Source organism: Symphalangus syndactylus, chromosome 7 (genome assembly GCF_028878055.3).
Source record: "Symphalangus syndactylus isolate Jambi chromosome 7, NHGRI_mSymSyn1-v2.1_pri, whole genome shotgun sequence".
Classification (NCBI taxonomy): domain Eukaryota; kingdom Metazoa; phylum Chordata; class Mammalia; order Primates; family Hylobatidae; genus Symphalangus; species Symphalangus syndactylus.
This window is the reverse complement of record NC_072429.2, coordinates 8,226,337-8,252,220: the sequence shown is the minus strand read 5'-3', so window position 1 is coordinate 8,252,220 and position 25,884 is coordinate 8,226,337. Positions and strand designations below refer to the sequence as shown.

General features: G+C 54.0%; 1 protein-coding gene and 1 pseudogene across 1 annotated transcript; both read right to left on the bottom strand.

Moving 5' to 3' along the window:
• Positions 1-5,296: 5,296 nt before the first annotated feature.
• Positions 5,297-19,072, bottom strand: GRM6 (glutamate metabotropic receptor 6). The gene is made up of 11 exons (XM_055285000.2): positions 19,027-19,072; positions 18,218-18,737; positions 15,491-15,707; positions 15,048-15,183; positions 14,212-14,366; positions 12,982-13,122; positions 12,662-12,862; positions 10,583-10,728; positions 9,874-10,497; positions 6,669-6,980; positions 5,297-5,631 (listed from the first exon to the last, which is right to left on the bottom strand). Exons 2-11 carry the CDS (start codon positions 18,719-18,721, stop codon positions 5,434-5,436), a joined length of 2,634 nt encoding a protein of 877 aa, XP_055140975.1. The 5' UTR covers positions 18,722-18,737; positions 19,027-19,072; the 3' UTR covers positions 5,297-5,433.
• Positions 19,073-21,696: 2,624 nt separating this feature from the next.
• On the bottom strand, positions 21,697-22,954 carry LOC129487008 (F-box/WD repeat-containing protein 2-like; annotated as a pseudogene).
• Between the last annotated feature and the right edge of the window lie 2,930 nt (positions 22,955-25,884).

Below are 25,884 nucleotides of genomic sequence, written 5' to 3'. Positions count from 1 at the left end.
GAGATGGGGTCCTGGGACTGCTCAGCTGTGGGGCTGGGTTAGTGAGTGGGGTCTGTGTGGCAGTGATTGGTAGGACTGGGCGGACCAATGATAGGCTTATGGGGCCAGCAATTTGGGCACCTCTGCAGGGTGCATTAAGGAGACTCTGGCTTTCAGTGACTATGGGAGGAATGAGTATCTTGCCCAAGGTCACTTATCTAGCAGAGCTGGAGTTGACCTCAAGAAGCCTTAACCAAGACACAGTGCAAGGTCAAGATGTGAAAGTGACTTAAAGAAGTACACAGGGCATGGGCAAGACAAGGTCTGTGTGCCCTGCAAGTTTTACCTGTCTTATCTGTCTGCAGACCAGAATGGGAAAAATAACTCAGATGTTGATACTACAGGTAAATTCAACATTTGAGAGCTCTGATCATACCCAATCTGGCAGATTGTATCAGTGAACAGTGCCTGGGGCCATGTTCCCCTAGACTAATGTACCCTTTCTGCTATTTCTGTTAGAGTCTGCAGGTAAATTTGAGAATAAACCACAGCCAGATGGAGGTGACAGGAGAGGGCTGGGACCCTAGCAGTGGGACCACAGCACCACGGTGCCATGGAACAGTGATTTTTTTTTATATTACTATGTAGGATGAATAAGAGGGAAAAGATACAAGAAGCAGAAAGACTAGTTAGTATTCTGACAGAGTAATGGCTATAGGCTGAATATCTATGTTGCTCCAAAATTCATATGGTGAGATCCTAACCCCCCGTGTATGGTATTTGGAGCTGGGGCCTTTGGGAGGTTATGAAAGTAGAGCCCTCAGGAATGGGATTAGAGCCCTTATCAAAGAGACCCCAGGGTGCCCTCACACCTCCCACCATGTCACACCTCCCATCATATCACACCTCCCATCATATCACACCTCCCATCATATCACACCTCCCACCATATCACACCTCCCACCATATCACACCTCCCATCATATGAGGACACAGCAAGGAAGTGCTGTTTATGAGAGACCCCAGGGTGCCCTCACACCTCCCACCATATGAGGGCACAGCAAGGAAGTGCTGTTTAAGAACAAGGAGGCAGCCCTCACCAGACACCAAATCCACTGGTGTCTTGCTCTTGGAATTCCCAGCCTCCAGAACTATGAGAAATGTCTGTTTTTTAGAAGCCACTGACTCTATGGTACTCTTTTATAGCAGCCTGAATAGAGTAAAACAGTAATCCACAAATGAAGTGATGAGGCTTAAAATTTTCAAATTCAGTCTTCTTTTCTTTTTTTTTTTTTTTTTTGGAGACAGAGTTTCTCTCTGTTGCCCAGGCTGGAGTGCAATGGCACGATCTCAACTCATGGAAACCACCGCCTCCCCGGTTCAAGCGATTCTCCAGCCTCAGCCTCCCGAGTAACTGGGATTATAGACATGTGCCACCATGCCCAGCTAATTTTGTGTTTTTAGTAGAGATGGTGTTTCGCCATGTTGGCCAGGCTGGTCTTGAACTCCTGGCCTCAAGTGATCCGCTCACCTCAGCCTCCCAATGTGCCGAGATTACAGGCATGAGCCACCACACTCAGCCGAATCCCGTCCTTTCACTAATTTACTTCTCTACACCCTTGCGTGCCTTTTGGAATTCCATCCAGCTGGTCAGTGTCTTCTTATCAGAGCCTCATTCCCTCCTGGTTCCTATCCCTTGCATTTCTTCAGCCTCTTCTCCACAGGGTGGAATGTCATTTTTGAAACTCCCCAAGCTACCTGTCATAACCATCAGTATTGTCCACACTACAGCAGTTTTTCCCCCGTCAAAGCCCAAGAGATGGAAAATATTTAGTTTGGAATTTTTCGTATTTAGAAACAAAGGTATCAATATAACAAAGAGTATTTGTGAAGCAGTTTCATTCTATAAAATGATGAGAAGATTCACTTGGAATCGTGCATTTTATTCCATTTTTGAAGAAGTTTTATGAAACACTATCTGTATAAAGAAGCAACTGAAGACCCAAATCAAACTTCTGGGAAAAGTTCAATTTATGGAGCAGGAAGTAACTGAATAAAGTCAGTTACCTGGACTCTTTACAGTAAGCAATGAATGTAACAAATTAAGGGGAAATTTCTAAAGAGCAAAAAGGATAAGAAATGTGACAAAGCTATAATAAATGTGTCAGAAGATTCACACAAGTGAGACAGCCTAAGAATATGGTTACTATACAGAAGCTCTTCTGTAGAAGTCTCAACACAGTGGACCACAGGCGAGACCTTATAAATAGGTGGGTAAAGCTTACATCAAAACGTAACCTTACTCTGTTTTAGAGCTCTCATCCCAGCGAGGAACACTGCAATTCTAATTGTGTAAACGTGGAATAAGCCTCCAACCCAGAACTTCATTTTCACTGGAACATATAATTCATACTGGGAGAAATAATTCAAGGGCAACAAATGGGACCAAACCTTCGGTGCAGGTCAGCTCTCACTTGACATAAGAGAAACCACACTGGAAGAATGCCTTATAAATTCCACACATAGAAGAAAACCCACAAAACTTTGTTCAGGGGTCCAAATAAATTGACTGGACCTCAAAGAATTCAAACCCATGCATGCAAAAAAAAAGGAAAATCTTTAGGGAGCTGTCAACCTCCACTGAACACCACAGAAATGATCAAAGAGGCTAGGTGCGATGGCTCATGTTTGTAATCCCAGCGCTTTGGGAGGTGGAGGCAGGAGGATCGCTTGAGCTCAGAGGTTTGAGACCAGCCTGGGCAACATAGTGAGACCTCATCTCTACAAAAAATAAAACATTAGCTGGGTATGGTCATGCACACCAGCTACTCAGGATGCTGAGGCGAGAGGATTGCTGGAGCCCAGGTCGAGACTGCAGTGAGCTATGATCGCTGCACTCCAGCCTAAGAAACTGAGCAAGACCCTAGCTCGAAAAAAATAATAAAAAAAAGAAATGATCACAGGCAGAAACCGTATGTACACACCAAGTGTGGAAAAGCCCTCTTGTGGAAGTCAGTTATTTGTATACATCAGAAAATTTGGGAAGGAGAGAAACCTTGTGAATGTACTAAATATAACATCTTCAGTAACAGAGGATGCCCCACTGTACACAGAATGGTGCATGCTGTGGAGATAACCTGCAAGTAGACGGAATGTGAGAAAGCCACAGGAGTAGATAGGCCTCGTGGTGCATCAGTGTTCCTGCTGGACAGGCCCGCAGGCATGAACGTGGCAGAGTGTGAAAGTCGTCTGCGGGAAGCCAGGACTGTACGCCCGAAACTTCACGCTGGGGAGAAATCCTCAGTGCAATCAGTGTGGAAATGCCTTTACTAAGAACTGCTTCTAATTCTGAATCACAGAGTTCACAGTGGAGAAGACCACATGAATGTAAAGCAATGTGGAAAAGTTTTCAGCTAGAAGTCAGAGTGCACTGCACACCAAAGAATTCACACTGGGAGAGACATGAGAAAACAGCAAATGCAAGAAAATTTTCCCTTGGAGATCAGAGCGCACTGACCCTCAGAGTTCACACAGGAGAAGAGCCCTATACAATCACGAGTGTGGAACCGCCTTTGGCAAGAACACACACCCCATTACGCATGAGAGAGCCTCACAGGAGAGAAACCCAATGGAATAAATACATTCTGGAAAGCATTCAGCAACAAATGAAACTTCCTAATTCACACTATGGAGAAGCCCTAGGAACACAACAAATGTGGAGAAGGAGAGTGAGTAGTGCAACAAAAATGTTTGTCAGAGGAGAGGCTTTTAAGTTAATACTTAAAAACTGCAGAAACACCTAGTCCCAAGGTCAAGACCAACTGCGCAGCAGAGAAGCTGTATGGGAAAGTTTGTGTGTTGGATAAAGTGTGGTTCACCCTCAAAACTAGCTCCAGACATCACAGACTAGAGAATGTATACTGATCTTAAACAGTGGTCAATTTAACAAATTTAAATTTTACCCCCAGGGACACAAAATTCCATAACTTAAACCAAGCTTTTTGTAAACACTATCAATGAAAAACAAATGTGCGTGCATCTGCCGCCCACACCTCTTCCTCCCCAGGCCTGGTGCTCAGCTTGCAAATGGACTTCCCAGACCTATGGGGAATGAAGGGTTTCCATACCTGTCCTGAGCCATCCACTTGGGATTCACCCTCACCACGGCCACGACTCTCTGTCACTGCTCCCAACCTGGAACTCCTAAACCCATCCCCAACCCGAACACAACACAAATGCAACCCTGCTCCTTGTTCTCACATCACTAACACTACACACGTGTATCTGAATTTCTTAAGGTTTGGGGGGTTTTTGGTGGGCTTTTTTTTTTTTTTTTTTTTTGAGACAGAGTCTCGCTCTGTCACCCAGGCTGGAGTGCAGTGGCGCAATCACAGCTCACTGCAACCTCCACCTCCCAGGTTCAAGCAATTCTCCTGCCTCAGCCTCCCAAGTAGCTGGGATTACAGGCACCCACCACCACGCCTGGCTAATTTTTGTATTTTTAGTAGAGACAGGGTTTCACCACATTGGCCAGGCTGGTCTCGAACTCCTGACCTCAGGTGATCCACCTGCCTCAGCCTCCCAAAGTGCTGGGATTACAGGTGTGAGCCACTGCGCCTGGCCAAGGTTTGGGGGTGACTTAAGGGAGTACACACAGGGGAGGAAAACAGCTGTACTCTAAGTCTGACCTTGCCCAATCCCGGCGGGAAGGGGGAAAGCCCATGGCATTGGGAATCTCATGGGGGTGCACCCCAGTTCCTCAGCTCACTCCCTCGCCCACTGCAGGCCCTTCCCATGCTCACAGGGGTCTCACCCGGGGTCTCTCCCTTGGTGCCAGAGGAATCCTACCCAGGCCTGCGTGCCTCCATCCAGATGCACAGCCCCAGTGCCTCCATCCAGATGCACAGCCCCAGGCCTCCATCCAGATGCGCAGCCCCAGGCCTCCATCCAGATGCGCAGCCCCAGGTCTCCATCCAGATGCGCAGCCCCAGGTCTCCTCTTGCTGGGACACCTCCTCCTCCACTCCAACCCCATGTTGCCTTCTGGGGTCTCCACGTTCTTCCACGCTGCCCAATCCCCAGGTTATGGGGGTTGACTGGGGGGAGGAAATCTCCCTCAAAGCAGGCAGAGCCCAGGGCTTCATCATCATCTTTGGACTTCGGAGGAGAGAATAAGTTGAGTCCCTCTCTAGAGCTAGAACCTTCTCAGCGGCTGTTTCCCCCCATGGGTAGCGAGTCTGATCTGTGATGAGGAAGCATGAAGCTCACATGCTGGGGTCGGGGCAGAGCTGGGTCCAGTTCCTTCTCAAGGCCAGCCCCCCCTGATGCGGAGCGTGGTCTTCACAAACTCCCTGCTTCTGACTGTTCACTGTGGACCTGGGCTCTATATAGCTTCCACCATGAGGCAAGAGGAAGAAAGGAGAGGCAGCGAGCAGTCCCGGTCCCACCTGCCCTGCTACTTGTGGTCCTCTGCATCCTCGCCCTTGGGTGGGGCTGCCACCGTGGAGGTGGCCTTGAGGCTCCGCTTTCGCTTCTGCACATTCTGCTCTGGATGGAACAGGATGACGTAGGTTTTGGGTACGTAGAGCATGCCGAGGGACACCGATGCACTCAGGCTCAAGGACACGGTTAGTGTGGTTGTCTGGATGTAGATCTAGGCCATGGAAGAGGGGACGAGATGGGACTCAGCCCTGCTCTCCCTGCCCCACCCCACACAGTCCTCACCACATACTCTGGAGCTGAGTCTGTTTCAGTTGGGGAACTGGGAATGAGCACTTAGACCAGGACAACAGTATGAGCAGAGCCCTGGCGCCTGAGGGGCTGGCAGCCTCCGTGCGGCTCTGGTGTGGGCAGGAGGGAGGGGTGAGGAGGGGTTATTAACAGAGAGACACCTGGGGAAGCAGGAGCCAGAGCATGTCAGTGAATGAGCACGTTTCAAATACATACAAATGAATAAATGGGCAGAGACAGAATTCAGGAGCAGATGGGCAAATAAATGGAGGACACGTGCATAAAATGTTCTGCTGTGTACGTGAATAAATGATGCAGCAACGGGCTGACACATTAATGGGGTGGCAGTTATAAAGCATATGAAGGCTGGGCGCAGTGGCTCACACCTGTAATCCCAGCACTTTGGGAGGCCGAGGCAGATGGGTCACCTGAGGTCAGGAATTTGAGACCAACCTGACCAATATGGTGAAACGCTGTCTCTACTAAAATTACAAAAATTGCCCAGGCGTGGTGGCAGGCACCTGTAGTCCCTGCTACTCGGGAGGCTGAGGCAGGAGAATCACTTGACCCAGGAGACAGAGCTTGCAGTGAGCTGAGATCACACCACTGCACTCCAGCCTGGGCAACAGAGTGAGACTGTGTCTCAAAAAAACAAAAAAAAAGCATATGAAGAACTTCAATTAAAAAAAACAAGCTAACTGTAACTGGGTGACAGAGTGAGGCAACATCTCTCAAAGAAATGAAAATGATAAAAAAAAAAAAAAAAGAGTGGACGTGAAGAAGAGGGGTTAGAAGCTTGGATAAGCGAATGAATGAAGAAAGTAAGAAGGGAATGAGGGAATGAACAAGCAGCTGGATACAGGATAAACAAAAGCACAAACAAGCATTTAAGCTCATGAAGGAATCAACCAGCCAGACAGGCAGGAAACAGGCACCGAGACCTCCTGGGGACCTCATTACCTTTTCAGCTGACTGGGCAGTGCCAAAGAAGATGGGCACGAATGCCAGCCAGATGATGCAGGTGGTGTACATGGTGAAGCCAATGGGCTTGGCCTCGTTGAAGGTCTCGGGCACGCCACGGGCCTTGATGGCGTACACCGTGCATGTGACCATGAGCAGGAGGCTGTAGCCCAGGCAGCCGATGAGAGACAGATCCGACATGTCGCACTTGAGCACCCCTCTGGCCTGCTCGGGATCCACTGTCCGCTGCTCCTCGTAGTCAATCACGCTGTGTGGGGGCCGGGCCCCCAGCCATGCTATCACCCCCACCACCTGCAGGAGCCAACACTGCATCAGAGACAGCACTTTCCAGGGACAATCCATTCCAGCCCTGACAGAGGCCCCTGCAGGTCAGGATCCCCTTGAGGCCCTGGCCTATGGAGGGGATGCTCCAGCTCTTCATGGTGGCTCTCAGCAGCACTCAGTGGAGAAGAGGGGATGGCAGCCCAGGAAGGGGCAGCCCAAGAGGGGTCCGTCCAAAGGCCCGTGACCTGGCAGCTGCAGAGAAGGGCTGTGCTGCCCGTGTATGTTGGCACCATCAGTGCAGTGTGTGTAAGGGGCAGCTTGGTGTCCTCTTCCTGCATTCTAGCCATTACCAGTGCCATTTACTGCACTCCTTCAAGGTAGATGGCTGTGGCCGGAAGCTCTGGAACTGAGGCCCTATTCGCATTGCCTCTCTAGCCTCCTCACGTGTAGTGAGCTTCAAAATAAGGGCACGACACAGGCAAGAGAAACAAAGGAGCACTCGGTGGGGAGGAGCAGGAATGGGAGCTGATGCTGAGGAGTACTGGAGTCTGTGCAGGCCCTCACAGGGAGGAGATGGAGTTCCCATTCCCTCACACAACAGGAAACACAACCTCGAGCCAAGGAAAGCTGGGGAACAGGAATGAAGCCACCTGCATAAAGTGGGACCCTGGAAGGGCTGCCCTACATGTTCGTGCACGTTGTTCACTGTACGAGAGCGCCTGATTGGGCGCGGGGGCTGGAGCTGGAATCCAGCCTGCATGCCAATGCCATGCTGAGGACCTGGCGCAGGGCCATGTGATCCTGCTGGAAGGGATGCTTTGCAGTCATCTGCCCACCCAGAAGAAGCAGCTTTTTGTGCTTCTCCCAAAGGCAGCAGACCCCTGAACAAAGGACCTTCCAAATAAGTGGATCACGAGGTCAGGAGATCGAGATCAACTTCCAAAATAAGTTTGGAAGTTCCTTCTAGAACAAGTCTCCAGGCGTGAAAAAAAAAAAAAAAAAGTTGCTCATGAGAAACAAAAACGCAACTCCAGGGCCGCACAGCAGTGACAACCAAAACGGCCCGCAGATGCCACAGCCCATGGAGCTGAGAGCAAGCAAGCATGCCTCACTCGGAACGGAGTCCTGCAAAATAACAGCAAATGAGCAAAGGACAGGAACGGGCTGAGCCCAGGAGAGGAAAGCCCCATGGCCGGCGCACTGGTATTAAGTGCAGGCAAATTAAAACCACAGGGAGATGCCATTTCACAGCCCGTCATGATGTGGTAGTCATGGCAGAAACACCTAGTCCAGTTGCAGGCTTGTGTGTTTTTAAAAATCCCTTGTATCTGGAAAAGAGGGTACAGTGTGGGGCGGGCAATGGCTGAGGCTGGGGAGGAAAGCTGGGGGTTCCCAACTGGGTCTAAGCATCTCCACCTGGGGGTGGGGGAGCAGGAGCGCCTCGAGCCGGGACGTAGAGGGCTCCTTCTCAGGATGTGTGGCACACGGAGACCCTGGGCCTGACCAGGGGACACAGGCCCCGTTATGCAGAGGAAGACCGGAGCACCTCCTAGTCACGGAGACCTGCATGACCTGAGGCATGTGGTGTGTGTGGAACCAATAGAGAAGGGGCTCGCCGGGAGTGGACAAGGCCGCGTCCAAACGGGTGAGCAGGTGTTTGCACTAGGCCATCCTCCACCTGGCCCTGAGAACCCAGCTGGCCCTGCAGTGTCACACCAGGTCACCCTCCCCAAGCCATCTGTCTCTCGTACCCTTCGCACAGAAAACACCCAAGGCGCCCCAGACCCCGAGAGTTGTCTCCAAGGCTGTAATAACTTTCCCGTCTTAGGAAAACCCCCCAAAGGAGCTCCATTATTCAATGGCCAGCACGAAACACCAGCCACTGGATGGAATTTGATGCTCCACTCCACGGTAAAATGCTGGACCCTGTGCCTCTCATCCACACTGCCCCAGTGAACAGGGCGGCAGAGACTCCCTTGTGGAAACCAGTCAGATAGCTCTTTGTCCTGTTTCCATATGTGAGCCAAATTGTGGAAGAGCATGTTCGGTTTATGAAAATAACTTCACTGTTGTACAGAAAGATCTCTGGAGGCCCACACTCCCCACCTTACTGCCCTGTTTTCCTTCAAGGACCCAGCAGGGGAGATGGCGGCCCTAACTGAGCTGCTGTCACAGGAGGGGGGCTCCATTTCCTGTGGCCTTAAAAAAAAAAATTAGCTGGGCACCGTGGCTCAAGCCTGTAATCCCAGCACTTTGGGAGGCCGAGGTGGGCGGATCACGAGGTCAGGAGATTGAGACCACGGTGAAACCCCGTCTCTACTAAAAAAATACAAAAAATTAGCCGGGCATGGTGGCGGGCGCCTGTAGTCCCAGCTACTCGGGAGGCTGAGGCAGGAGAATGGCGTGAACCTAGGAGGTGGAGCTTGCAGTGAGCCAAGATCGTGCCACCACACTCCAGCCTGGGCAACAGAGCAAGACTCCATCTCAAAAAAAAAAAAAAAAAAAAAACCCACAGGAACCAAAATAGAAGAGAGTCACTCTAAAAACAGCATTTCTCTTTTTGTTTTGAGACAGGGTCTCACTCTGACGCCCAAGTTGGATTGTAGTGGTGTGATCTTGGCCCACAGCAACCTTCAGCTCTTGGGCTCAAGTGATCCTCCTATCTCAGCCTCCCAAGTAGCTAGGACTACAGGCATGCACCACCATGCCCGGCTAATTTTCATGTTTTTTTGCAGACACAGACAGGGTCATGCCATGTTGCCTAGGCTGGTCTCGAACTCCTGGACTCAGGTGATCCACCCACCTCAGCCTCCCAAGGTGCTGGGATTACAGGCATGTGCCACTGTGCCTGGCCTTTTCTGCTTGGTTAAGTTGGACAGTCCCCCTCCCTGCCCTGGCCCTTGGGAGCCTACGGACCCACCTGCAGGGAGGTGAGGCTGAAGGTGATGACCAGCTGCGAGGTGGGGCTGATGAAGGGAGGGGGTGTGACCGAGCGCTTGCCCTGCTCAAAGATGCGGTAGATACGGTTGGTCTTGGTGAGCAGGGCAGAGTAGCTGAGGGTCGTGCCCAGGCCCAGGAAGAGCCTGCGGGCGGCACAGACCGCGGCCCCAGGCTCAGCCACCATGAGGAAGGTGATGGCATAGATGAGGAAGATGCCGGTGAGGAGGACGTAGCTGAGCTCTCGGCCCGAGGCCCGGACGATGGGCGTGTTGTTGTGCCGTACGAAGGTGGCCACCACCGTGGTAGTGGCCATGATGCCCAGCACGGCCAGGAGGAGCGGTGGGGCTGCCCAGGGGGACGACCAGCTCAGGCGCACCACCGGTGTGGGGCGGCAGCCTGTGTGGTTGGGCGTAGGCCTCATGTCCCCAGGACAGGCCTCACATGTGAACTCGTCCACCTGGAAGCGGTACCCATCACAGGCCTCGCAGTGCCAACAGCAGGGGACGCCCTTCACCATCTTCTTCCGCTCCCCCGGCCCGCAGGGCAGGCTGCACAGAGACGAGGGCACCTCGTGGGGGTCACCAGACCACTGCAGGGCCTCCACCTGGGACACACAAAACACAGGCTGGGGGCCTCTGCCTCCAGGATCCTGGGCCCATGCCCACCCGGGGCTCGGTCTGCACACTCACATCCAGTCTGAGGGTCTCTGCCCACTGGCCCACTGGCTGGTACCCGCCACTGCTGGCACTGCCATTGGTCGCCTGGTACTGGAAGATGTCGTACCGCCCGGGCGCATCTCCGTTCTCGTTGAACATCACAGGGGTTCCTGCGCTGCCTGGAGAGAGAGTCCGTCATTCTCGTTGGTCCTCCAGCCCAGCAGAGCTGGCCTCCTGGGGAGGCCCCAAGGACCAGCAGGAGAAAGGAGGAGCTTAACAAGCATCACTGCTCATAAGGGACGTGCAAATCCAAGCTGCAGGGAGATCCCCCTTCACCCATTGGGATGGCTTCTAGCCAAGAACCAGAAAATAACCAGTGCTGTGAGTGTGCAGAGAAATCGGAACCCTTGTGCACGGTGGGTGGGAAAAGGCTTCAGCCGCTGCAGAAAACTGTGTGGAGGCTCCTCAAAAAATTAAACATGTGACCCAGCAATTCCACTCCTGGGTAGATACCCAAAAGACTAGAAAGCAGGGTGGCAAAGAAATGCTTGTACAGCCATGTTCACAGCAGCATTATTCGCACAGCCACAAGATGACAGCAACCCGAGTGTCCACTGACAGAAGAAGGATGAACACGATGGGGCCCATTCATACAATGGGATGCGATTCAGCCTTCAAAAGGAAGGCAGTTCTGACCCATGCTATAAAATAGATGGACCCTCAGGACATGATGCTCAGTGAAACAAGCCAGTCACACATGGGCAAATGCCGTCTGATTCCACCACGGGAGGTACCGAGGGTAGACAATTCATAGAGAAGGGCGGTGGAACGGTGGTTTCGGGTGCTGGCGGGAGGAGGGGATGGGAAGTGTTTAATGCGTACAGAGTTATGGTTTCATAGATGAAGAGTTCTGGGGATAGATGGTGGTGATGGTTGCATAAAATTTTGAATTTATATTTATTTATTTATTTATTTTGAGACAGAGTCTGACTGTCGCCCAGGCTGGAGTGCAGTGGCACAATCCCAGCTCACTGCAACCTCTGCCTCCCAGGTTCAAGCAATTCTCCTGTCTCAGACTCCCGAGTAGCAGGGATTACAGGCGCCCGCCACCATGCCCAGCTAATTTTTGTATTTTTAGTAGAGACGGGGTTTCACCATGTTGGCCAGGCTGGTCTCGAACTCCTGACCTCAAGTGATCCACCTGTCTCGGCCTCCCGAAGTGCCCAGATTACAGGAGTGAGCCATCGTGCCCAGACTGAATGTATTTAATATCACTGAACTCTACACTTAAAAAATGGTTAAGGTGATACATTTGATATTTTATGTATTTTATCACAATTAAAAATGAAAAAAGTTTCACTGTCCAGGCAAGAGGATGAGTTCAGACATGGAGAGAGGCTGAGTGACAGTATGAAATGAGAATGACTTGAACAGTGCGCTCTGTTTTTCTTACAAGCTTGTTCCACCAGCCTGCAGAGCTGCTCTGGAGTCATATTAAGTTGAACTGATTAGCAGAGAGCGTGGCGGAGAGAAGGTGGTGAGTGAGTGTTTAGCGGAAGAGCCGAGTTTTGAATTGTGTAAAGGATAGTAATTGAACAGAAAGTCATCTCTCCACAAACCGTGGACACAGCTTGAGTCCACTGGGGTCTTCTCAGAAGACACAGTTTTGAGCCCTGACCACACACCAAGCCTGGTGCCAAGGGACAGGTCAGACCCACACCTGTGCGTAGCAGCATGTCCCTGGGTAGGCACCCCACGCAGTCTTAACTGTGCCCCACGTGCACCCCCAGGGTGCAGATGCCCTCAAGCTCTGCGCAGTGGAGGGGAGTGTGGTGTGACCCACTGAGGGTTCCTGGCAGAAAGGATCAGAGAAGTTCCCCAGCATCTGAACTGTGCAAACCAGCGCAGGGAACACTGAAGCCCGGGGTGGGAGCAGTGTTAAAAAGTGGGGACCAGAACTTGTCTCATGTCTTTGGCACTCAGCCCTAGGCGCCCCCATTAGACCACTCAGCCTCTCCCAGCCCTTCCACCCTGAGGTTGTCCCAGGCCTCACAGACAAATCCAGCCCCCAAGCTTCCCTTCACTGCTGCAGGGGTGCAGGCACCCACTCACCATTGAAGCGGACAGCTCGAATATACTGCAGAAGCATCCGCCCGTCGGTGGGTTCCATCGCCGGGCACAGGCCTGTGTGCCCAGGGCAGAGCGCCTGGTGCATACTGTGGAGGGCGTGGGCAATGGCGTACACCGCATCGATCACAAACTGCACCTTGCCCTCCTGCTCGTAGGTGGAGTCCCGGCCGATGCGTTCCTCGCCTGTCCTAGGGATGCCCAGAGAAAGTGTGCCCGGCCCCCATGCACCCAACCTGGCCTCCCACCTTCCCCCTCCCCACCCTCACTACCCTCCCCGCCTCCCCACCCTGGGCAGCTCTCACCTGTGCATTTGCGGGTGGAATCGTCTGACTGGGTACCTGAACTGGTCAGTTTGCAGTTAAAATTCTCTTCCCAGAACTCGGCGAACCAGATGTTCCTGCGGTTGTTCTCCAGGGATCGAGTCATGAAGTACTGGTCAAATCCTACAGAGAGGGAAGAAGGGGGAGGGTGGTGCTGACCTGAGCCAGCTGTGTTTCTCCTGTGTCTCTGCCACTTGCTCACTTTCAGCTAGGAGTGGCCAGGTGAGCTAGGAGTGGCCAGGTGACCAAGTTCTGATTGGTGGACTCAGAGCCAACTGGAGGTTCCAGGATAGCATTTAAATGCTGATGCAAACTCAGAGCCCTCACCATTTGAAAGACTTTTATCCCTGCTTCTTCTTTCCTGTTAGGACGCTGCTGTGAAGATGTAATGGGTGGAGCCTCAGCAACCATCTTGTGACTATGAGACTATAAGCAGGAAGCTCCAAGGCAATCGCAGGGAATGGTGGAACAAAAGAATGCACAGAGCCCAGGGCTTTGAGAGCATCATCCACTCACTGCCCCACACCTCAAGTCGCCAATTCTCAGACCTCGTGTCTTGTGATGAGATGCCTTTATCGCTAAACTACTCTCAGTCCAGGCTGCCACCTGCACCCAAATGCAATGTAGCTGAAATAGAAGGTGTGATGGTGTAGATCCCCCTAAGGCTAAGAGGCCCTAGCAGCCAGGGTTCAGCCCTTCCAGGGTCTGTGTTTCATAAAATAGCCCTGAAGGATGTCATCAAGGTGTCCTCAGTCCCGCCTTGGGGAAAATGGCAATCCTGTTGCAAAGTGAACCATCTGTTCCTGCTGGATTCATCCAGATCCACAGGTGGGACTGGGGGTGCAAGGGCCTCACCACTTTGATCACCAGGACGGTATATTCCATATCCTTGGTTTCTCTCCCTCCCACCAGCACCCTCAGATTAGAATGTCTTTGGCAGCACTAGAAATACGGGCACTAAATTAAGAAACAAAACCAAAAAACCAACAACTCCTCCCCGTCCAGTGAGTGGAGCGTGCATTCCGCGCACACCATCCCAGTCAAGCACTGCTTGGAGGGACGCATCCACAGATTATCAGAATCATAGGATCTGGGGATCTGAGAAGGGATCTGGATGATGGCACCAATTACACAGATGCAGAAAACGGGCATCCCCGAGAGGGGGTGCTGGGGAGACGCGTCGGGTGGCGGATGCAGTGCCCCTGGACTCACCGTCGATGGAGGCCCTTTTGGGCAGGATGGTGATGGCCCCGACGGCCACGTCCTCCAGGCTCAAGATGGGCGAGGTCTTGGCTCCCCAGCTGTCTGAGCCAACCCACAGGAAGTGGCCAGTCAGGTTGGCCTGGCGAGCTGCCTCCAGGACCCGCCTGGTAGGAGCAGGGCTGGGGTGAGGGAGGGCCTGGGAGCCTCTTCCAGCTTTGCCCCCATCCCTTCCCACTCTATCCATCTCCCCTGCTCTATAATCACTCACCAGATCCTTGTTTCTCAGGAAAAACGGGGCTGGGGGCATTTAGGGCACTTTCCCTGGGCTTTCCTCTGACCCTAGGCCTGCCCACTTGCTCTGCCCACTGTAACCCACTGTACAGGGGGCTCAGAGGGGCTCCTTTGGGGGAAAATCCAGTTCGAAGCCACCCCCCCACACCCCACGTGCCTCCACCAGCATCACATGCAGCCTCCGAGGCTGGAGATGAACTCAGGCCGGTGAGTCTCGGGCTGGGGTCCCAGCCTCTGTACGGACCCTGGGCTCCTTCCCTCACAGCTCCTTTTCTGCACTGGATCTGCCCACAGGTCCCTCCCCACACCCCCGGGAGCTGGAAACACAGACACGTGTTCTGTGCGCTATTCAGTCTGGGCTTGTGGCATCTCCCCAGACCAGGCTGCTTCGCCGATGGGGGCACCAGACTCAGAGGCAGCAGCAGGGAAGGTGGGGGGTGCGGGGAGCAGGGGAAAGGGAGGAAGGGAGGGTGTGTAAGGCGGCGATGTGCAAGAGGAGGGGTGGGACCCTCAGGGAAAGCCCCAGGGGCCCGGTGATTGTGCCACTGTCCCACCTGATGTCATCCTCATTGGCAAAGATGATGATGCCCCGGGCGTTGGGTGTCTCCATGAGTCTCCTGATCACCTTGCTGAACTCTCCTGGCTTTGGTTCCCTGGGAATCTTGATAGACTGGGCAATACAGACCCCCCCTGGGTGTTGGGGGTGCTAGAGTCAGCTTCTGTCCCACCCACCCACACACCCACCTGGCCACCGCTGCATCAGACTGTGTAGCCTGGCTGAAGGGTCTGCAGGGGTGAAATCTGGCCTGCACCCTCCGCCAGGTCTGAGGCAGGGCTGAGTCGTCCAAAAGAAAGAGGCCCCGCCCACATGGAGCACCAGCCAGGCAACCTCAGCCCGGCATGGATCCGGACCCCCCATCTTTCTGCTTCTGCCCCACCCGAGGGCCCCGGGCCCACACTATGTAGACTGCTTGGTGCCTTGGAGCCCCCAGCTCACCAGCCTCTCGGGAGATCTGAACGAAGGCCTCAACCCCGCTTTCGCCATAGTTGCCCTCGGAGGCCAGTGTGGACACATAGTTCCATCCCAGTGCCCTCACGATGTCCACCATGGCCTGCGCCTGGTAGGAGTCGGGTGGCACCACCCGGGAGAAGAAGTCATAACGCGTGGAGTCGCTGAGCTCCGGGGCTGTGGAGGCATAGCTGATCTGGGGTATCTGGGGGGCAGGAAGGACAGCTGGGCTGTGGATGGAGGTCAGTCACTCGAGAGAGGGAGGGCAAGGGGGGCCCAGGAATGGACGGGGCACAGAAGGTGTGCGGCAGGGACCTGGGACACAGGTGGGGCATGGAAGGTTTGGGGTGGGGACCTGGGACCAGCTGGAGCAGCCACCTGGAAAGGCTGGAAGCTGTGGGCAAGGTCTGTGTTTTCGAGTGAGCCTGAGAACTCCGTGAATGTTGTGCGTGTGAGAGGTATGCAGGGCTAGGGGAGAGGGCAGGACCGCCATGTATACTGGTACAAGCTGTATCCTGAACAAGAACCCCCCAGCAGAGGGCCTGCAGCCCATCCAGCTGCATCTGCCTGTCCTAGTCAGCCCCAGGGGAAAGCACGTTTTCTTGATTCACACCAAGGGGTGGTCTGTGGGGAAGGGCAGCCCTAGGAGGGATTAGGGCAGACAGGGGAGCAGTAGGGGGTGTTTGATTTAAGGCTGTGTCTGGCCTAGGATGGAGTTTGTTGGAAACTGGGTTTCTGTGCATGCATTAGAGTGATTAACAGCAGAGATCAGAGGCTGAACTGACCGGGGAGTGTGGAGGCGGAGGCATGGGGCAGAGAAGGCCGCCAACAGAGGGCTACGGGGCTCCAGGGCAAGAGGGGCTATAGCAGCAGCTGGTGTGAAGGCCAGAGAGGGGGAGTTTCTGGAAGGAGGGAGGGGGGCTAGGGTTGTTTGAAGCAGGATAGAAAGTATAGAGACAGCATGAAAAGGAAGCCGGGAGTGGCAGGGAGAGAGAAAGAAAGAGGGGAGGTGGGGGTGGAGAGAAATAAGAAGGAGAGAGAGAGAGAGAGAGAGAGGAGGTGGGGATGGAGAGAAGGAGAGAGAGAGAGAGAGAGAGGAGGTGGGGATGGAGAGAAGGAGAGAGAGAGAGAGAGGAGGTGGGGATGGAGAGAAGGAGGGAGAGAGAGAGGAGGTGGGGATGGAGAGAAGGAGAGAGAGAGAGAGAGAAACAACCGAGGAGACTGAGAGGAGAAAGGCCCAGTGGCCACAGCTCAGTGAATAATGCTGTGGTCCTCCCAGCTCTCCTGGACACTTGAGTTTGGGAACAACCCTCCCAGGCCCCCTGGACCTCTAGAGGGAAGTTAATTTAAAATGCCTGCCAGCGCAGTCATGTGGCTGGGAAATGAATGTATTTCTTTTAGACCAGGAATTGCAGCATCTTGCCTGTGGCTGTGTTTTGCACAGTTCTTATTAATGTTTGCATTTCTAGCTGGGCGGTATAACCTCAGTCTGGGCTGAGCTGGCAGCAGCGGGACCTGGGCTCACAGAGTCCTGCCCGCCTGAGTCCCCAGCTGGGCCCCTGAAGGCCTTGGGGTCTGGAATCTCTGCATTCGACCTAGAGGACAGAGACAGAAACTAGAGCTCTAGGCCGGGCCGGGGACACATACAGGTGGGTGAAAAACCCCTGGGCAGCCACACAGCCTGACTGGTGCCAGCGTGGAGGTGTCACATCAACACTGCCAATCCGAGGAACCGGGGATGGGGGCTTTCATGTGCGCAGACGATGGGGAGCGGCCCCGCACTCCTGGAGCAAACACACACGCTGCTCCCGGGAGAGTCGGAGAAGCTCAAGGAAACAGAGGTTCCTCCCCTGGGCAGATGGAAGCTACGCCTTCCTCCTTCACAGAGGGCCGGAGGCACACAGGCCCCTCCCGCCACAGAACCCCAGAAAAACTGTCCCACAACCCCCACTGAATGACCAAATCGAAAATCCCAAACTCTATGCCAAAGCCCCCTAATCCCGATTCTGCTGGCCCCTAGGACTGCAAGGAACACGCTGCCCCTCACGGGACAGTTCCCTACATTTGAGGGCACAGCAGGGCCAGCCTGGGCACCTGCGCAGGGCAGGGTGCAGGAGTCCAGCGCTCAGAAGGGAACGCCCCGCCCCGCTCTCAGACGCCCGTTGAGGGAGGGCTCAAGGCAGACATTTTGAAAATAAACTTAAATGATCAAAAAAGAGAAGACCAGACCTTTCGGGCCTATCCACCCCCCATAGCAGCCCAGGGACACGTCCCAGTTGCTGCTCTGGAAGAAGGGCCCGGGTTCCAAATAAAACTCAAAGTTGAAATACACTCGAGCGCTCCGCAGGCCCGGGGGCAGGAGCACCTCGTACGGTTGCAGGGGGTGTGCCCAGAACAAGGGCACCCGAGCAGGCCGCCAAATGGGGACTGAAGTCAGGCCGCCCTACCCAGCCAACCGGCCAGAGGCGTAGGTGGCGCCCGCCCGGGAAGGGGCGCCCTTGCGGGGCGGGGTAGACAAGGGCGGCTGGAGTGGTTGGGTGGATCCGATTCAGGCCTGCGTCGGGCCCAACTGACAGGGCTTCTTTGACGCTGTGTGAATTCGAGTGATTAAAACGGAGACTCTTCCAGAAGAAGTAAAGGAAGGAGACTTGGGCCACCCCTGGGCGAGGACGGGAGAGAGACGCTGGACACCGAGCCCGGCCCCGCGGCCCTCACCGCAAACAGGCGCAGCACGTTGGCGACCATGATGGAGACAGAGCTGGCCGAGGCGCCCACGACGGCCACGACGCGCTCGGGGGGCGCGGTGCGCAGCGGAGGGACGCCTCCCGGGCAGCGCACGCCCACCTCGTCGCCGTCGCCGCGGCCGCGGATCAGCGCCTGCACGAAGCTCAGCGCCTGCTCCAGCGCGTAGGTGTCCCGCGAGCAGGTGTCCAGCAGCCGCGCGCCCAGGCGCACGCCCGGCAGCAGCTCGGGGTCGGCGTTAACGCGGTCCAGCGCATACAGCATGGCCTCCAGCCGGTGCACGCCCTGCTCCTTCTTCAGCGGCCCGCACGCCCGGCCCGCCGCGCCCCGCGCGTGCACCGGGAACAGGCCGCCCAGCGTCAGGCCGCCCGCCAAGCGCACAGAGCCCGCGGCGCGCGCCAGGCCCGCCTGCGCCAACCACGCCAGCGGCAGCAGCGCCACGAGCAGCGGCTCCCGGGCTCTCCCAGGCCGCGCCATCGGCTCGTCAAGCGGGCTGCGGGGAGACAGAGGGGCGGGGAACGCTCTGAGGGCGGGGGAAGGACAGCGCGGGCTCGGGGCGCGGGGAGGGACACCGGGGTCCTGGGGAGAAGGCGCGCCCCGGGGAGTTAGCTCAGCCGGCCTGCCCAGGCCTCCGTCTCGCTCTTAAAGCGCTGAACCCTATCGCCCGGGGTCCCGCCCAACCACTGCCTCCATCCCTCCAGCCCTGCCACTTCCCGACAGCTTGGCCCCTCTTCCTCGGGGTCCATCCCCAGCGCACACCCAGTCCCCAGCCAGTCACCTACGCCAGCCGCTGTCGGTTCAGGACAAGTCTGTGACAGATGCGGCCGAGGCCCTGAGCGAGAGAGGATTTAAGGATTCTAGGGAGGGATGAGTGGCGGCTCCGAGCGTGGAGACCCCTCCTGAGTTTGGGGGGTGGCGGTGCTGGCTCTCCCCGCATCTCCTTCCCCTCCCTCTCCTAATCTCTGGGTCTGTTTCCTGTTTTCCTGTCTTGGGGTTGCGTCTGACTCAGACTGTCTGGCTGTCTCTCTGGGGCTGTTCTGACACAGTCTCTGTCCATCTCTGTCTCAATCTTCTTCTGCCTCTAGGTCTCTGTTCCTCAGTCTCTGTCTCTGGCTTTCTGCCTCTGTCTTCTTGGAAATCTTTTCTGCCTCTGTCCCTTCCTGTCTCTCCCTGCGGTTATCTCTCTCTGTCCCTGACCCCTTTTCTGTCTCTCTCTCTCTGTCCTGGCCACCGGTGCTCTTGACTGCAGTTGTCTAAGGTATTCCCCAGCTTTCTCCTTGCAGAACCCTGCAGGGGGCAGGGGCTGCCTGAGCTGGGAAGGCCTGAGCAAGAGAAGGAAGAGCAAGGGGCAGGAAGGGGCCAGGAGGGAGAAGCCTTTAGTATTAGCGAACTTACAACACCCTGCAGTGGAGAAACGGCCCTCGAGGAGTGAGTTGACTTGCCCAAGTGCATGCAGCTGGCATGTGTGGGCATCAGGATTCACACCCAGAATGGCGTGAAACAACCAGCCCACACTGCCGGATGGAGGGAGGGGAGGGGCCAGCTCTCCTTGCAGCTCCCACTCCCGCCTATTGCATGGGAGGATGGAACCCCGAGGGGTTGTTCTGGCTGCGTATAAAGTCTCCTTGGGCTCTGGGTCTGAGGCAGCTACTCGAGCTGTGGTACACACTGTGCCAGCGCTCTCTGTACCTAACTCCCCATCTCATCGTGGAGGCCAAGGTGAGGGGGCTTGGCCAAAAGATGCTTTTATCATCACCCCCATCCAAGGCCCGGGATTTGGCTCTCTGATGCCAAGAGAGCAAAGGGCATCCTGGAGACAGGTGGTGAGCTCCTAGCCACAGGGATTAGCAGGCTCCTCGTACGAGGGCCTGAGCCGGCTTGGGCTCCATTAGACAGCCTGGATTAGGGTGGCTGCGGGGATTTGGACAAGGCTGGTAGAGGGAGCAAGCAAGAAACATGCCACCTTTCTCTCTTACCCCACCTCTCCCAGGCCCCAATAGTTTCTACTGCCAGAACCACGTCTCCTGGTGGAAGCCCGGAGTCAACAGGCTGGGTCTAGCTCTGCTCCTATCCATTTTAACAGTGGGAAGGGTGGGGAGCTTGGCTGGCGCCAGGCCCTGAGCCTGACATTGCAAAGGACTGCATAAACTGGGTTTGGGAGGTGGATGGGCCCTTCCCTGATCAGGACGAGCCTGACAGCTCCCAGCACACAGCAGCCTCCTGCTTGGCATGACCAAGGCAGCGACTGCCCCTGCCTAGAGGACAGACCATCAGGAAGCGGGGGCAGCAGCTGGGGGACTGGCAGGAGGTCCTCACCCTGTAGGAGGGAGGCGCGCACACCTGTGAGCAGGGGGCTGGAGGAGAAGGGGAGGGGGGTGGCAGGATTTTAGGCCTCATGGAGATTTGGCTCTGGGAGGGGTGGAGGATGGCATTGCTGCTGGGGCATTCCCTGAGAATATGAGGACCAGAGACAGCGCTGAACAGGTCAAGGAGAGCAGAAGCCAAGAGTTCGGGTTTGGACGCAGGAAAGTGGAGGCTTCACGATTCATGAGCCTGGAATTGAGGGAAGAGGCCAGGGCGGGAGAGAAGGCTGAGGTGGGATCGCCATGGTGGCGTTTAAAGCCGTGGGACGCAGGAGCTCACTAGGGCTGAGAGTGTGGACAGATAGTGAGGATGCAGCCCCAGGAACCCCAACCTGGGGGTCTGAGCAGAAGTAAGGAGACTGGGAGGGGGTGGCCGAGGAGTTAGAGGAGAAGCAGGAGAGCAGGCACCAGAAACAAGGATTGAGGAAGGAGGGAACATTCATCATAACTTATTCAGCTCCGTGCAGGGGCACAAGGCCAAAGTGCACCTCGCACAGGCCATCGGGCCCTCTTACAGCATCCTGATACAGCTGCTCAGGCTCAATGAAGTAGCACAGAATTTTTACAAAATGCGCAAGACGTCATGTAAAAGGTTGTCCCGAGAGGAAGTCCTGTTGTTCCCTGACCCTGGGACTGTTTTCCTCAGCTGGGCTGCCATGGCAAAGTCCCACACAGACAGAGGGTCAAAGAACAGAGATTTTTTTTTTTATGGTGAAAAGCTTTAATAATAGACAATGTGATTTCATAGGCAACCAATCAGCAGATTAACGAATCATTTAATTTTCTTTATATAAAACCAATACTCCACTCAAGAAAGATGAACCAAAATGGATCCTTTTACATTCACCAACCTAACTGAGTACAAATGCAGTCCATGATGAACCCCATTAGCACGCTGCATGTGTGTCAGTACAACAAGCCCTCCCCCACCCCGAGCCCTGGCCCCCTGGCAAACAGATAAATGCTGTGCACTGCGTGATGATACCATTAGGTGAGAACTTTGGTTCATGCAGTCAGCTGCCATAGAGGTTGCACCCCAAACCCATGACCCTGGCACCCAAAGTCGGTCAGTGGTGGTGGCTCATGGTGTCAGCTGTGTTCCTTCCACAGCAGGTGAATACTGTGGTCAGGAATACTGGTGGCAAAGACCAAACCTGTGTCATTGTGCCCACCTGCTCCATTCAGCCGGGATGCTTTGCCTGCCAAGAAGCTTGAGCCTCTCTGATTTCTTGTACTCTGGAAAAGGCAAGCGACTAATCAGGCTCTGGGTCTGCAAGTCCATGATGTATGGGTGGCAGCTGCCAAACAGTAGGGCAACAATATTTCCAAAGCCAAGCAAGGCCAAGTTTGCTATCTCAGGAGTCTTGATGACCATGAGAATATCGTAACTGTTGGTAAAGTCCCGCTGGTAGAGATGAGTGCTGCACTACAGACAGTGTATTTGCCATCAACATGAAGTCTTGGCTGCAGGCGGATACTTCTATCCTCAGAGACAAGACAGTGTCTTTAAGCACTTGCAGTTGATTTCTGTCCCAACTGGCCAAATCCTAATCTCATATTTGCCTGCACTTAAGAGGAGGTATTCTTCCGGGCTGTGTGCAAGAGAGACTTGACTTTGCACTTCTGCAGAACTACCTTGCTGACCCATGCCGTGTGCCCAGTGAGTGTGCTCAGGCATGCCCCAGTAGATAAAGTCCATCCTTTCACAGTGAAGTCCGCAGAGCCACTCACCAAGATATCACTGTAGTCCACACTAAACACTGCCCACTGTGCCCGCGAAAGTGCTGGATCCTGGCTCTGGAACTCCATTCCCAGCAAGCCACAGTGTCGTCAAAGGAGCCTGTCACAAGCTTCTGTTCACTGAACGTCACCAGTGCACAAGTGTGGGTCTGGATGCCACAAACGCACTGCCCTGTGGTCACATCCCACAGCTTTGCAGACCCTGTGGCTGTTTTCCTCAGCTGGGTTGCCGTAACAAAGCCCCACAGACAGAGGGTTAAAGAACAGAGATTTATCTTGCCACAGCTCTGGAGGCTGGGCATCTGAGATCAGGGTGCCAGCGTGGTGGGTTCTGGGGCGGGCCTTTCCCTCGCTTGCAGACCATACTCTCTTCTCCTTGCGTCCTCATGTGGCCTTTTCTCGGTGCGTGCGGGAGGAGGGAGAGTCCTCTTGTCCTCTGCTCATGAGGCCACCAGTCCTATCAGATTCGGGCTCCACCCTCGCAACCTCATCTAACCTCATCCCGTTACAGCTCTGCTCTCACAGCACTCACATTGCCAGTAGGGCTTCCGCGTAAGAATCTGGGGACAAAATTCCCTCCGTGGCCCTCTGACTGGGCCTGAGGCATCCAGGGGAAAGAGCAAAGGGCACCCAGTGGGACTGTAGGGGGATGGTTCGGTGCACACTCAGGGCTACGGAGCCCAGGTCTAAATCTTGGCCCGGTCACTTTTTATCAAGGTGACCTTGAGCAAGTCTCTGTACCTTTATTTAGCCTCGGTGTCCATATCTTTTTTTTTCTTTTTTTGAGACAGACTCTCGCTCTGTTGCCCAGGCTGGAGTGCAGTGATGCAACCTCCGCCTCCCGGGTTCAAGCGATTCTCCTGCCTCAGCCTCCTGAGTAGCTGGGATTATAGGCACGTGCCACCACACCTGGCTAATTTTTGTATTTTTAGCAGAGACTGGGTTTCACCACATAGGCCAGGCTGGTCTCGAACCCCTGACCTCGTGATCCGCCCACCTCACCCTCCCAAAGTGCTGGGATTACAGGTGTAAGCCACCACACCCAGCCATCAGTGTCCACATCTTTTAAGTGGAAAAGTTGATATGGCAAATTCTAGTGTTTTAAAATTTCAATTCAATGTTTCTTTTTTTTTTTTTTTTTGAGAGGGAGTCTTGCTCTGTCCCCCAGGTTGGAGTGCAGTGGCCTGATCTTGGCTCACTGCAAGCTCCACCTCCCAGGTTCATGCCATTCTCCTGAGTAGCTGGAACTACAGGCGCCCACCACCATGCCCAGCTAATTTTGTGTGTGTGTTTTTTTTAGTAGAGATAGGTTTTCACTGTGTTAGCCAGGATGGTCTTGATCTGCTGACCTCATGATCCACCCGCCTCGGCCTCCCAAAGTGCTGGGATTACAGGCGTGAGCCACCGCACCGGGCCTCAATTCAGTGTTTCTAATCCTAGTGTCTAGGCTTTTGTATATTTCCTTTAAGAGGCTGGTTAGGAACAGAGTAGTCACACAATTATTACAGTAGGTGATGAGTGCTCTCATATATATCTCTCTCCTTAATTCTCACAATGCCACGCTGAAGTAGGTGTTAGTATTACCCTATATTGCAGATGAGGAAGCCGAAGGGTGGAGAAGCCCAAGGAGGTAAGGAACCAGACTGCGCAGGGTGCAAACACCCAACAACATGGTGGGCTAGTGGAGCCGCGCCGGCTGCTGCCTGAGCTCAGCTGCTGCTCATTAGGCTGTAAAGATGATATCGTGGATAGAGACTTTCTATCCATTCTCTCCCACTTATTGTAGATGCCATCTGGACAGAAAAGGAAGGGAGAGAGTTACAGAGATTGCAGTTTGTGTATATTGAACCACGTGGTTTTTTGTTCTAGGAGAATTCCAGTTCTGGAATTCCTCTGGAAATAGGCGTCTCTTACCCTGTGTATTAGTTTGCCATGATTTCTATAACAAAGTACCACCGACTGGGTGGCTTAAACAACAGACTTTTTTGTCTTGCAATTCAGAACCTAGAAGTCCAACATCAGGTGTCAGAAGCACTGGTTCCCTCCGAGGGTTGGGAGGGAAGGATGTGTCCCAGGCCCTTCTCCTTGGTGTGTAGATTGCTGTCTTCTCCCTGTCTCCACATCGTCTTCTCTCTGTAATTGTCTGTGTCCAAAATTTCCTCTTTTTAAATTTTTTTAGAGACAAGGTCTATTTGCCCAGGCTGGTCTTGAACTCCTGGCCTCAAGAGATCCTCCTGTCTAGGCATCCCAAAGTGTTGTGATTATAGATACGAGCCACCGAACTCCACCCAAAGTTCCTTTTTTTTTTTTTTTTTTTTTTATTTGAGACAGAGTCTTGCTCTGTTGCCCAGGCTGGAGTGCAGTGGCACAATCTCGGCTCACTGCAACCTCTGTTTCCCGGATTCAAGCCATTCTTTTCATCAGCCTCCCAAGTAGCTGGGACTACAGGTGCCCACCACCACATCCAGCTAGTTTTTGTATTTTTAGTAGAGATAGGGTTTCACCATGTTGGCCAGGCTGGTCTCGAACTCCAGACCTCAAGTGATCCACCCACCTCGGCCTCCCAAAGTGTTGGGATTACAGCCGTGAGCCACTGCGCCCCGCCCCAAAGTTCCTCTTCTTATAAGGACACCAGTCATATTGGATTAGGGTGCACCCCAGTGACTTCTGTTAAACTTGACTGTCTCTGTAAAGACCCTCTCTCTATACAATCATATTATGAGGTCCTGGGGAGGTCAGGACTTGAACATGAATATTTCTCAGCATTGCTGGGGGGCACAATTCCACCTATTACACCACGTAAAGACGTTGCAGCTGTGTTCCCTCCCAAGGCTGCCAGGCCTTAGCCTTGAGACAGCAGTAACTGATCACAGGGGTTCTGAGGTGAGTGTCGGTCAGGGCAGGCATTGGGTGTGAACTCAGCCTTCTGCAGTCCTGCTTGAGCCAAGTGTTTCTCCTGGTGCACCCTGCGGCCATACAGAACAGCCCAAAGAAGCAGGGCCTGTTCCTCCCAACTGACTGCCAAATGCAAAGTACCGTAACTATTGAAATGCGAAGTTCAATTGGAAACAGCTACTGCAAAATGCTGGTGGTTCACGGTGGGCCGGCTGTGGTTCACAGCTTATATGAGTGTGGCACATAGAAATGCATCAAGTGGGCTGGGTGCGGTGGTGCGTGCCTGTAATCAATCCCAGCTACTTGGGAGGCTGAGGCAGGAGAATCACTTGAACCCAGAAGGTGGAGGCTGCAGTGAGCCAAGATCACACCACTGCACTCCAGCCTGGGTGATAGAGTGAGACTCCATCTCAAAACTAAGAACAACAACAACGAAATGCATCAAGTGTAGGTTAATTTGGAATGCATAATAAAATAAGTGTCTATCCCTAAATAACCCATGGTACAGTTTTGCCTGTTTGTGACATTATATAAATGAAGAGGGAGTATTTTCTTTTTTTTTTTTTTTTTTTTTTTGAGAGGGAGTCTCGCTCTGTCGCCCAGGCTGGAGTGCAGTGGCGCGATCTTGGCTCACTGCAAGCT